This window comes from Mesoplodon densirostris, chromosome 11 (assembly GCF_025265405.1).
Source record: "Mesoplodon densirostris isolate mMesDen1 chromosome 11, mMesDen1 primary haplotype, whole genome shotgun sequence".
NCBI classification, from domain to species: domain Eukaryota; kingdom Metazoa; phylum Chordata; class Mammalia; order Artiodactyla; family Ziphiidae; genus Mesoplodon; species Mesoplodon densirostris.
In genome coordinates, this window is record NC_082671.1 from 24,605,438 (window position 1) to 24,617,456 (window position 12,019).

Consider the following 12,019-nt stretch of genomic DNA (forward strand, 5'->3'; position numbering starts at 1 on the left):
AAACAAAACAAAACAAAAAATGCTTACAAGTGTACATGGAAGATCAATTCATTCCACATGATTATTAAATGCCTATTACTTGGTAGGCCCTGTTCCATGCCCTGCCAGTCCAGCATTAAAAAGAACAAAGTCCCCACTCTCAGGGAGTTTTCCTCTTAATGGTGGAAGATAGATAATAAACAAATACATGCACATATATTTTAAATGCATATTTAAATAAACGTCAGGGGTGGTATAAAGGAAAATTAAGCATGGGTAAGGGGAGAGAGAGTGAAGGAGATGCTATTTTATATGACGTGGTTAAGGGAAGCCTCAGAGAGAAGGGGACAATTTACCAGCGATCTGAATGGAGAGAGAGAGCATCAGTGCAGGTCTCTGGGAAAGAGTGTTCTAGGCATAGGGAACTGCAGGCCCCAAGGGCCTGACACGGGAGTGGAGTTGATGTGTTTGAGGCATAGTAACAGAGGAGGTGTGGATGGAGCAGGGTGACCCGGAAGGAGATTGTTAAAGAGATGAGGTCCGAGAAGGAGCCAGCAAACAGGAGAAGCAGATCATATTTGTAAGGACTCTGGATTTTACTCTGAGTGATACGGGGACAGACATGCCTTGATCTGACTTACACACTAAAAACCTCACTTGATTGCTGGGTGGAGACTAGATTGCAGGGAGGAAGGAGTGGCAGAGCCCGGGGTGGGGCAGCTAAGAAACTGTTATAATAATTCAGAGGAGAGAAAAGAGTAGCCTGGACCAAAGTGGCAGAGGAGGAGGGGTGAAGAGGTCAGATTAGGAGGAGTTGACGGTAAAGCTTACGTCATTTGCTGATGATTGGATGAAATATAATCACAATTAGAAGGCTGATTTCCAAACTTCTTAAATATGACATTCCTTCATTCCAGGAAACCAAAAGTTCAAGGAAAGCATTTTAGCCCTCTGTCTTCGATAAGCAGGGACAAATAGGTGCGAGAGACATCTCTTCAAGTTGTTAAGCAAGAATTATTCTTACTTGGAATGCGCCTGGCGGGTTATGGTACGCAGTCAACTTATGTTTCCTTGTGTATAGTGACCCCTGTCTGCAGCAAAGCTGTGTAGCGTAAGCTATCCAGAAGGTGGTGTAACAGAGTAAGAAGAGTTTTCAACCTGGAGTCAGATGTGGGTTTGAGTCCCAATTCTCTTAAGAGCAGAGTCTAGTGGTTTAACTCTTCGTTCTCTTATCTGTAAAATGTGAATGACTTCAACTAATTCAAAGGAGACAATGCCTGTGACAACATTTTCTATACTGAAGTGTAAGCCTACCAAAATTTTGAAAAGTCTAATACAAATTGTAAACATTCGTGTTATAAATAGCTGAAAGAGGGACTTCCCAGGTGGTGCTGTAGTTAAGAATCCGCCTGCCAATGCAGGGGACACGGGTTTGAGCCCTGGTCCAGGAAGATCTCACATGCCACGGAGCAACTAAGCCCATGCGCCACAACTACTGAGCCTGTGCTCTAGACCCCGTGAGCCACAACTACTGAGCCCACGTGCCGCAACTACTGAAGCCCACGTGCCTAGAGTCCGTGCTCCGCAACAGGAGAAGCCACCGCAATGAGAAGCCCATGCACCGCAACGAAGAGTAGCCCCTGCTCGCCACAACTAGAGAAAGCCTGTGCGCAGCAGTGAAGACCCAACACAGCCAAAAATAAATAAATTTTAAAAAATAAATTAAAAAAAATAAATAGCTGGAAGATATAAGTCAAACACTCACCATGTTTTTTTAAATGAAAACAAAGATGTGAAGCATTGGCTGATTTTAAAAATACGGTATTCTCATTTTTTAAATCTGCATTTTGATGTAAAAATTTAAGTACAGAAGTATAGAAAGTTAAATCTTCAGGAGTCTCACCAACACCCCATACAGTTTACTGTTTACCCTTCAAGAATGTGTAGTGCATATGGAAAGTATTTTACACAAATGGAATTATATCTGTAAGTGTCTTGTAACCTGCATTTTAAAAACTATATATTGTGGAAATATTTCCATGCTAATACATTTATATCCACTTTATCCTTTCTAAGGCTGACATCAGTGGTTCTCAGTCCTGCCTGCATATTAGATTGACTTGGGAAACTTAAAACAAAAGCAAAAAAACCCCACCAAGTTTGCAAACACACCTAGACCAATTGACCAGCATCTCAGAGAGAGGCCTAGACAGTTTTTTTTAACCTCCTAAAGTATTGATAATTCTAATGTTCAACTGGGATTAAGATGTATGTGTCTAAGTAGTATTCTATGTTGTATGTATACACCATAATGTATTTAATCTATACTGTTTTGATGGATATTTGAGTTGCATACCTGGATATTTGCATATTGTCAATTTACCATGCTTGTGAATAGACATACTTTGTTCACTCACTTTTTTCTGTAAGTGCATATTTATTTATTTTTGAGTTAGTGTTTTCCAGTTTTATTGAGATATAACTGACATGCAGCACTGTATTAGTTTATACAACATAATGATTTGACTTACATATATTATGAAATGATAATCACAATAAGTTTAGTTAACATCCATCATCTCATACAGATGCAAAAAAAAAGAAAAACAAATGTCCCATGTGATGAGAACCTTTAGGATCTATCTTTTAGCAACTTCCAAATATACCATCCAGCAGTGTTAACTACAGTCATCATGCTGTACATTACATCATTAGTACTTATTTATCTTATAACTGGAAGTTTGGTTCACTCACTTTTTATAAAGTTAGTTTTGATTAAAAATAGCTCTCTGACAAAGTCATTGGATTAATGAAGTTTTCAAATACCAATTATTAAAAACCTTAATATTTAAAATTGATCTACACAGAACTGACTACATAATTTGTGGGGCCCAGTGTAAACTGAAAATATGGAGCACTTTGTTTAAAAACTATTAAAAATTTCGAGACAGGGACAGCAGAGCATTAAGCCAAGCACAGGGCTCCTCTAAGTATAAGTCACAAGCCCATGAAACCAGCCTAGCTTCTACAGTATACTGGGTTATTTGGTCACTAAGGCTAATGAAAAGATTTCTATCATGATTGAGTGATTGCCCCTCTAAGATCTTTTCTAACTGAAAAAGTATGTTATTCTTACTAACTCCTGTGTACATGACAGTACATGCTTTACTCTATACACTGCATGAAACAGATAGCATTATTGCCCGTTGATAGCATTACAGGTGAGTTTTTAACCTTCAATATAGAACAAACTTCATAGTACTTGATATCAGGGAAATCAATAAGTATTTTTCTGGCTCTTCGAATTCCAGTCATATCGATCTACTTTAGTCTTAGGGAGAGAGTAAAACAAAAGAAAGCATAAGCAGTTTGAACAAGGAACTAAGTCTCTTAACATCTTGCTCAGGAATTGAGAAGTCTCTGGGTATGAACTAATTCTATAAGGATTCATACTCATTTGTCCTTAAATTTCTATGGGATAGGCCTTGTACTTTATCCTACTAAAATATACAAAATTGAGAGAAAAAGTGGCTGCTGCATTGACCCTGAGCTTAATTCTAATGGCCACCTTTATATTATGCCTTCTGAAACATTACTCACCTAATCACTGTGGTCCTCAAGAAGATAATATTTTCCCATTTTCTCTGAAACTGAAGTTCAGAGAGGTTAGGTGGACTTGCCCAAGATCACAAAGAAACAGAGCCTGCATTCAAATCCCACATCCATCTGATTTAAAGGCCATGCTTTTAATCTTAAAAATGGAGGACAGGGGATAATACCATGTGAAGACGGAGATAGAGATTGGAGTGATGTGTCTACGAGCCAAAGAAAGCCAAAAACTGCCAGCAACCATCAGAAACCAGGAGAGAGGCATAAACAGATTCTCCCTCAAAACATCCAGAATGAACCAACCCTTGCCAACACCTGGATTTTGGACTTCTAGCTTCTAGAACTGTAAGAGAATAAACTTCTGTTGTTTTAAGTTACCCGGTTTCTGGTACTTTGTTACAGCAGCCCTAGCAAACAAATACACACCTAATACACCATACTTCTGCTTTGAAGCAATAATAGGATAATAAAAGGTCAGAGTTGTGTTTGTTCCCAGTTGTTCTTGTTATGATACTTTTGTGCTTTGAGTATTATACATACCGATTGAAAAGAAGAGAGGATAATTTTATTAAGAGTTGTATGTTAATCCATCCTCTGGTAGAAAATAAGAGCGCTGATTAAAGGATAACCATTATTTTCTAGGTCCTGATGAGTTCTGCCTTTTTGTAATTCTAACCTGATCTACAAACAAGCTAACCAAATCATTGATAGCAGTTACAGCCTATGCGCACGGGGCGCTCAGTGTATGCTAGTATTGTAGCCAGACGTTTGATTGATTAGGACCACACACCCTAAAGATGGTGAAGTCAAGTTTTAAACTCAAGTACTAGTCTGGTTCAAGAGGCCATCCTTTTATTACTATCGGATACTGCCTCTCTCCTCAAAGCATATCACTTGCACTAGCTGAAGACTTCCTTTAATTCAAGAAAGTGCAGAAAAGCAGCAATTGCGAAGAAGCAGGGGCTTAGGGTGACTCTTACCTGACTCTTGGGCCATCTGAGGCTCTGCCCTCACGTGCCCTCTGTAAGCCACATTTCCCCCATCCCTATGGTCCTTATTTACAATTGTCTTTGGACTGACTGCTTCGATTTTTTTAAAAAAATCTTTTTACTTTCTTTTCATTACTTTTTCTATGCGTGGGGGGGGGGGCGCGGTATTTTCTTGCACATTTCACTCGGGCTCTGAATTCGCAGGCCCACCTGTTTCCTGTTTCTCCCTCCCAGGGGCGGGGCAAGACGCGGCGAGCCTGCGCAATAGGGCCTCAGACCCGCCCCTTGACCCGGTAGCGCGCTTGTTCCCTCCCGCTTGCCGTCTGCGCAGCGATGGCGGCTGCCCGGCTCCCTGCCTGTCTGGTCCTGCAGCCGCGGGCCAGAACCCTTCGAACCTTTTCCACCGCTGTGTCTCCGGCCACTCGCTCTCCGAGACCAAGCCCGTGTGAGTGTCTGCCCCGTCCCTTCCGGGCTTTGGGGGAGGTGAGGGGGCGGAATACAGGCCCATGATGGCCGCCGCTGTGGCGGAGCCAGAGCCACCCCAGGGAGGCCGGTACGTCCTCTGCCGGTCTGTCGCTGGCCCGCCTAGTAGGAAAGCCGCGGATGTGGGTCTGCCCTCTGTGCGGAGTGTCGCCTGGTTCTTGGCAGCCAATTTCTGTTTCGGGTCCTTTGGGCGCCTCGAGCTTTCTCCCTCCCTTCTGCGTGACCTGCGCTTTCAGATGCTCCCTCTTAGGGCCACCGGCACAGGTCTCTCTGGTTGCTGGTGCTCGTAGTGTTTTTTGGGCAGTGTTGAACCACGGATTTTTCCGAAATTTAAGAGAAGCGTGCAAGTGCCCTAGAATAAACTACAGCTCTGAATTCCAGGGCTAGTTATGCCACCAAATGGGGTTGACCTTTATTCAGTAGGCATTACTGAGGTGACCTTCATTCAAGAGAGATTTTAGGGATGCCCGATACCTTTCTTGCCCTGGAGGAATCTAGTGGAAAAGTCTAGTTATGCATAGACTAGAAGTGCTGTGCAGTGTGAGGTGCTGTAATAGAAGCGTGAATACAGTAAGGCGGCGGGAGGCCCCGAGGAGCAGCCCGCAAGAGTTAGGAAAAGCTCAGTCGAGGGGTCGCGTCCAGTTATTCACCAGGTCCTATCCTGGTGATATTTTCTGTAATATGTCTAACGTTCATACTACTAACTGTCCAGTTTAGGCCACTGTCTCTCACTTCTACGATAGTTTCTTCACTGTTCTTTCTGCTCTTGTTCTCCTACCTTGAATTCTCACAACAGCCAGAGTGAGGTGTGCAAAAAGCAGATCTTAACTTGCCACACCCATGTTCAAAATCTACAAATGGTTTTTCATTGCTTTGAGATAAATGGTAAATTCCTTAATGCATCATAGTAGCTCTTTCTAGTCTTAACACTCTTTTTAATCTTTCATTCATCTATTCATTCTACAAATACTTAACTCCTACTGTGTGCTAGGAGGTGTTCTAGATACTGGGATACAGCAGGGCCCTTCATCTCATGAAGCTTACATTCTTGGGGGGAAATCAGATCATAAACAGGGAAACAGTGTCAGTACAATGTTAGGTGCTATGAAGAAAAATAAAGCAGGGTCTTGAGAATGATGGATTGGGGGAATAGTGGCTGCAGGATAAGATAAGGTAGTCAGGAAAGAACTGGGGGAGTGACATTTGAGCAGATCTGCGGGAAGAGCATTGTCATAGGGAATTGCAAGTGCAAAAGCTCAAAAGTGAGAACGAGCTTAGGGGTGTGACCAAGGAACAGAAAAAAGGCCAGCGTGGCTGGAGCTAAGTGAGTAAAGAGAAGAGTGTAAGTATAAGATATCAGAAAAATACGTAATGACCTCATCTGGTAAAGGCTTATGGGCATTTGGCTTGGATTTTGTTATAAGTTTGGGATCACATTGGTAGGTTTGGAACAGGGAGTGATATATAATATGATGTATACTTTTAAAAGATCACTGGCTGCAGTGTAGAGAGCCAGGGGTAAGAGTGGAAGCCAGGAGACCAGTTGGGAGCTGATGTCGTACTCCAAATGAGATGATAGTGACTTGGATTGAAGTAATAGTGGAGCTGGTGTGGTTGGATTTGGTATATATTCTGAAAGTACTGCTAACAGGACTTACTGATGGATTTGATATGGAGCTTGAGGAAAAGTCTCAAGGAAGCATGTTGGATTTTTATCCTGAGAACTTGGATGAACGGTGATACCATTTAGAGGGACTGGGAAGACTGGAAGAAGGAAATCAAGAGCTCTGCCTATGATGTGTTTTAGTTGAGACGCCTATTAAATATATCTCTGACCTATTAAATATCACTTTTCTTAGTGCTCCTTATGCCCTACTCTTAAATTTCAGCCATATTGAACTTGTTTACTTTGATTTTCCATCTTCTCTCTCACTCTAGAACACTTTTTCTACTTGTCTGTTCCCATGGCTACTTCCTGCTCATCTTTAAGGTTTTCGCTTGAAGTCCACTTCTTCAGGGATGTTTTCCCCAACTAACTGACTAGGTTGGGTCCCCTGCTGTATGCTTCATCAATATTTATAACTGTTTATTGAAATTACTTGCTAAATAGTTATCTTATTTGACAGACTCTGCATTTAGTGAGAGCAAGGACTGTGTTTCTGTTGTGCATTGCTGCCTTCCGAGTTGCTGGTACCCAATATCACTCAAACAATTTTTGAGTAAATCAATGAATTACTATTGAGGGATGAATAAGAATTTGTCAGATGAAGAGATGAAGTGGAGAGGGAGTAGGGGACAGGAGGCAGGCAGATGTAAGGGAGGCACGTTGTAGACAGACAAGAAAGTTCAGAGAAAAACTCAGGGCCCTGGTACTGCAAGTTCCGTGTAGTTATGGGGCTTGTGAAGCTAGAGTTAGTGGCTCAGAATGTGAGGTCTTTTGTGCTATGCTGTCATCACCCTAACTACTTGGTCTTTAGTTTTCTTGGCTAAAAGACCTCTAAATAAGGGTAATAATAGTACTTACAGTTATTGTGAAGAATAAGATTAAATGAGATAAAGCATTTAGCACAGCGTCTGGACATGTGAAAGTGCTGAATAAATACAGTTATTATATACTATTTTAGTATAACAAAACATTAATTTAGAGAGACATAAGTTAATATTTTAAAAGGTAGATACTGTATGTAAGTAGTTTACCCTCTTGTACAGTTATGTGATTTATTAGGAATAACTATGAGTTTTGTTATTATTGGCATTATTTTAGCATTGGCAGTGCTAATAAACAGTAGAGGAGGAGAACTGAAGGTTGTTTTGTGTCTGTGTGTGTGTAAAGAACAGAATAATTCCAAATATGAACATGTATATATTAGAATATTTCAAGCCAGTTACTTTTAAAGATGCAAAATACTTATTTCTAATTAGATATTTTATCTTGGGAAAGTAAGCTTATTTGATGATGAACCTTAAAAGTTACTGAAAATATTGCTCTAGTTGATGAGTTCACCATATCGTCAATCACAATATATTTTATATTCAAGTAACTCTTGGATTTTCTTACCTATTTCTGAATTTTCATTTTCATTAAAATGATTTAGTCCCTGAACTTACAGAAAATGGATTATTGTTTCCTTTTTTTTTTGCGGTACGCGGGCCTCTCACTGTTGTGGCCTCTCCTGCTGCGGAGCACAGGCTCCGGACGCGCAGGCTCAGCGGCCATGGCTCACGGGCCCAGCCGCTCCGCGGCATGTGGGATCTTCCCGGACCGGAGCACAAACCCGTGTCCCCTGCATCGGCAGGCGGACTCTCAACCACTGCGCCACCAGGGAAGCCCTATTGTTTCATTTTTATATTACTGAATATTTTAAATTATGTGAGAATTATGGGATCATGAACAATGTTGAACAGCTCTGTGTTATAAAATTCTCTGTAACTGTTGTGTTGTCTTTTAGCTACAACAGAAAGAAGGTCCAGATATGAAAGGCCACTGAGAAGAAAGGTAAGCAGCTAATGTACTCTAGTATAGACTGTCTTACTGGTTTCTGAAACTCTGAAGTGAGGCAGATACTCATTATGAGGCAGAAGGGTGCTGCACGAGAAGGCTTCTTCTCAGGGGGCTGTTGACTGGGTGACCACCACAGCCCTGGCTCTAGTCTTCCACTGCCTTTTTTTTTTTTTTTTTTTTTTTTAAATTTTATTTATGGCTATGTTGGGTCTTCGTTTCTGTGCGAGGGTTTTCTCTAGTTGTGGCAAGTGGGGATCACTCCTCATCGCGGTGCGCGGGCCTCTCACTATCGCGGCCTCTCTTGTTGCAGAGCACAGGCTCCAGACGCACAGGCTCAGTAATTGTGGCTCACGGGGCCAGCTGCTCTGCGGCATGTGGGATCTTCCCAGACCAGGGCTGGAACCCGTGTGTCCTGCATTGGCAGGCGGACTCTCAACCACTGCACCACCAGGGAAGCCCCTTCCACTGCTTTTTGTCAGTTCCCTGAGAATGGATCATCTTTGAGAGGTGGACTCATTCACATACTCCCAGGAAATAGGTATATAAACCAGAATAAAGAATTTTTTTTTTTTTTTTTTTTTTGCTGTATGCGGGCCTCTCACTGTTGTGGCCTCTCTCGTTGCGGAGCACAGGCTCTGGACGCACAGGCTCAGCGGCCATGGCTCACGGGCCCAGCCGCTCCGCGGCACGTGGGATCTTCCCGGACCGGGGCACGAACCCGTGTCCCCTGCATCGGCAGGCGGACTCTCAACAACTGCGCCACCAGGGAAGCCCCTAAAGAATTATTTTTGATGATGCCTTGAACAGTCATGCAGCCTGGGATGTATGCGTTAATCTAACCAGTTTGGTCTCACCCTGTAGGTATCTCTATGGAGGAATCCAAATTATACGGTCACTTAGGAAGCATGGAGTCAGAACAAAGGCACATTAGTTGGAAGTTAAATGGCACCAATTATAATCGTATAGAGTAGTCATTTTCACAGGAATATTAACTGCTTCCAGGACATATACTACATGTATATTACTTAGATGGGTGTTGCCTAGTTTTGCCTCTTCAAACCTTCATTTTGGGTTTAAAGGGAATGCTGGGCATCCCTGTCTATCAAATACAGTTTAAAAAGTAAATATGTTAATGTGATTGACTAAAATATCATGTAGTTATTCTCTGGGCCTAGGAAACATATTATTTCACATTATGTATCTATTCATTTAGTTTAATCCTAATTTATTTATTTCTGAGTTCTTGTTCTTTATGTTCCTTTTTCTTATTTCCTTTATTTCCAAGTTTGTATCATTGTCACCTCATGTACTGACTTTCATCAAAGTTTTAAAACTTATTCAAAATATATCATTTCTTACCCCTTCATAAACAATATGTAGAACGTTTGCTAAAAGTCTAAGTAAATAAATAAGATAGAGAAATTTTTTTTGCGAAGGAAATGTGCTGTTAAAGGGGATCCTTGCTACTGGGTTTAAGGAAACTGTGCCAGAGATGTTTAGGTACATTTAGTGTTTTTTCATTTCAGCAGCATTAGCTGTGGGAGGTCAGATTTTATGTAGGTTGTAAGTCCTCTTATGTTTCTCTTAATTGCAGCTTTTTTGCTTTAAAATTAAAGAATATGTTTATATTTAAAATATTAAACTCTTTTACATTCCTCAGGCACTACCTCCTAGGACAGAGAAAATGGCTGTTGACCAGGACTGGCCTAGTGTTTACCCTGTTGCAGCGCCATTTAAACCCTCAGCAGTACCTCTTCCTGTTCGAATGGGTTATCCAGTAAAAAGAGGGGTGCCCATGGCTAAGGAGGGAAATCTGGAACTTTTAAAGGTAAGATAAGTTGCTGGTTCATTGACTAAAACTTATATCTAAATAAATGCTGATCTCCCTCTGACACCTACCCTCTCCCCCAACACTTAAAGGTTCAGTGCATAGCAGCTTACTGTATTTTAATTCAATCTTTTTCCAGATAATAATGGATATTATGTTTTGCTTATCCTCGGCAAAGAAGTCTCAAAGAACCCTAGGCGTTTAAGAATGTAATTGATTGGTCCGATGGCTTCCTTTTGGCTTTTTCGTTTCTGTCGTATCTTTTCTATATTGTGTCTTTTAAGCAGAACTAAGAAAAGTGAAATAACCTAATTTGAGTTTGAGAACTGGGAGGTGACGTTTTTACTTTTGAAAAAGAGATTTAAAACTTCTACAGAAAATTATTTAGTAGTATTGTTATAGTCCTTAAACTTCTTTATTTCTTGAAGAAAAATAGGTCTGTTAAATGTTTCGGTTGATAGCATCTGTAATGAGTTGATAGTATCTATAATGATTTCTGAAAAACAGACTTGTTAAAGAAAATACAAATATGCGTAGCCTGGGAATGCATATCTTAGATGGTTTCCTTTTACATACAATGAAATTATCATCAAGGAACTGTATTTTCTGCTAAATGAGAGTCTTCTTGAAAAACAAAAATTTGCTAAAAGTTGCTGGTAAAAAATGAGATCGTAATATGAAGAGGGGTTTGTTTGCTGCTGGAGATAGGCAGATGAAATTTGGAAATGGGAACATTCAAGAGACAAGAAAATAAACACCTATAAAACTAATCTTTTCTTCAAATGAAGAGAAGCACTGAACTTAGTTTAAAGAAAAGGTCTGTGGAAAATATCACTTGGTGAAAGAGAATAACAATATATTTGTAATGATGGATGTGAATGGAATTTTAATAAACATAAAAATCCAAACATTTAATGCATACCGTCCCATTTAAGAATCACCTTAATGCTTAGTCCGATGATACAATCTGTTCCTAGTAAGTGCCATTGAATAAGCTTGTAAACTGAGGTAATATGTACAGTGTTCATATAACAGTGCCAGTATAAATGCTGTGTAAGCATTAGCTATTATTTTTTTCCTTTTATGATTTTGAATCATGTTTCAAAAATAAAAGTATAGAATAAATAAACAAGTAAAATAAAAGTATAGAAAATGAAGTTACCCACCTCATAATCCCAATATTTGTTGCCTGTTTTCTCTTGATTAAAATAATCATTTTCTGATTAGCACTTAAGATTCCAGACATAATGTTTAGAGTAACTTTCTGTTTGTTCAGTGTTTCTTTCCAAGTGAGTTTCTTTAAACTAAATTTTCTCTTTAGATGCTTAACATTATTTAAGAAATATACTAGGAAATGTTAATTATTTATCTGAAGGAATCAAATCTCTGACCTTACCTAAATTTCCATTGGCCCTATGAATGTTTAGAGAACCTCTCAGTGTATCATAAAGATATTCCCAACTTCATTAAACTGTTCATTTAAGATCTGCTCGCTTCATTTATTCATCCATTCAATTCACAAAATGTCTATTAAGTATAAAGTAGAAAATGTATCTCAGTGATATGTATTCCAGGGGAATTAGGATTATTAAACAGTGGTCTGTGTCCTAAAGAGCTTTCAGTTTTATA

At 40.1% G+C, this 12,019-nt stretch overlaps 1 protein-coding gene across 2 annotated transcripts in view; it reads left to right on the plus strand.

The window, feature by feature from the left end:
- Positions 1–4,866: 4,866 nt before the first annotated feature.
- Positions 4,867–12,019, plus strand: part of MRPS35 (mitochondrial ribosomal protein S35) — a 46,823-nt gene continuing 39,670 nt past the window's right edge. For both annotated transcript variants that reach the window (XM_060113842.1, XM_060113843.1), the window contains exons 1-3: positions 4,867–5,022; positions 8,510–8,556; positions 10,223–10,390. In XM_060113842.1, coding sequence (XP_059969825.1) covers positions 4,911–5,022; positions 8,510–8,556; positions 10,223–10,390 — 327 coding nt within the window. In that variant the 5' untranslated portion in view covers positions 4,867–4,910. The remainder of the gene's footprint in view (positions 5,023–8,509; positions 8,557–10,222; positions 10,391–12,019) is intronic.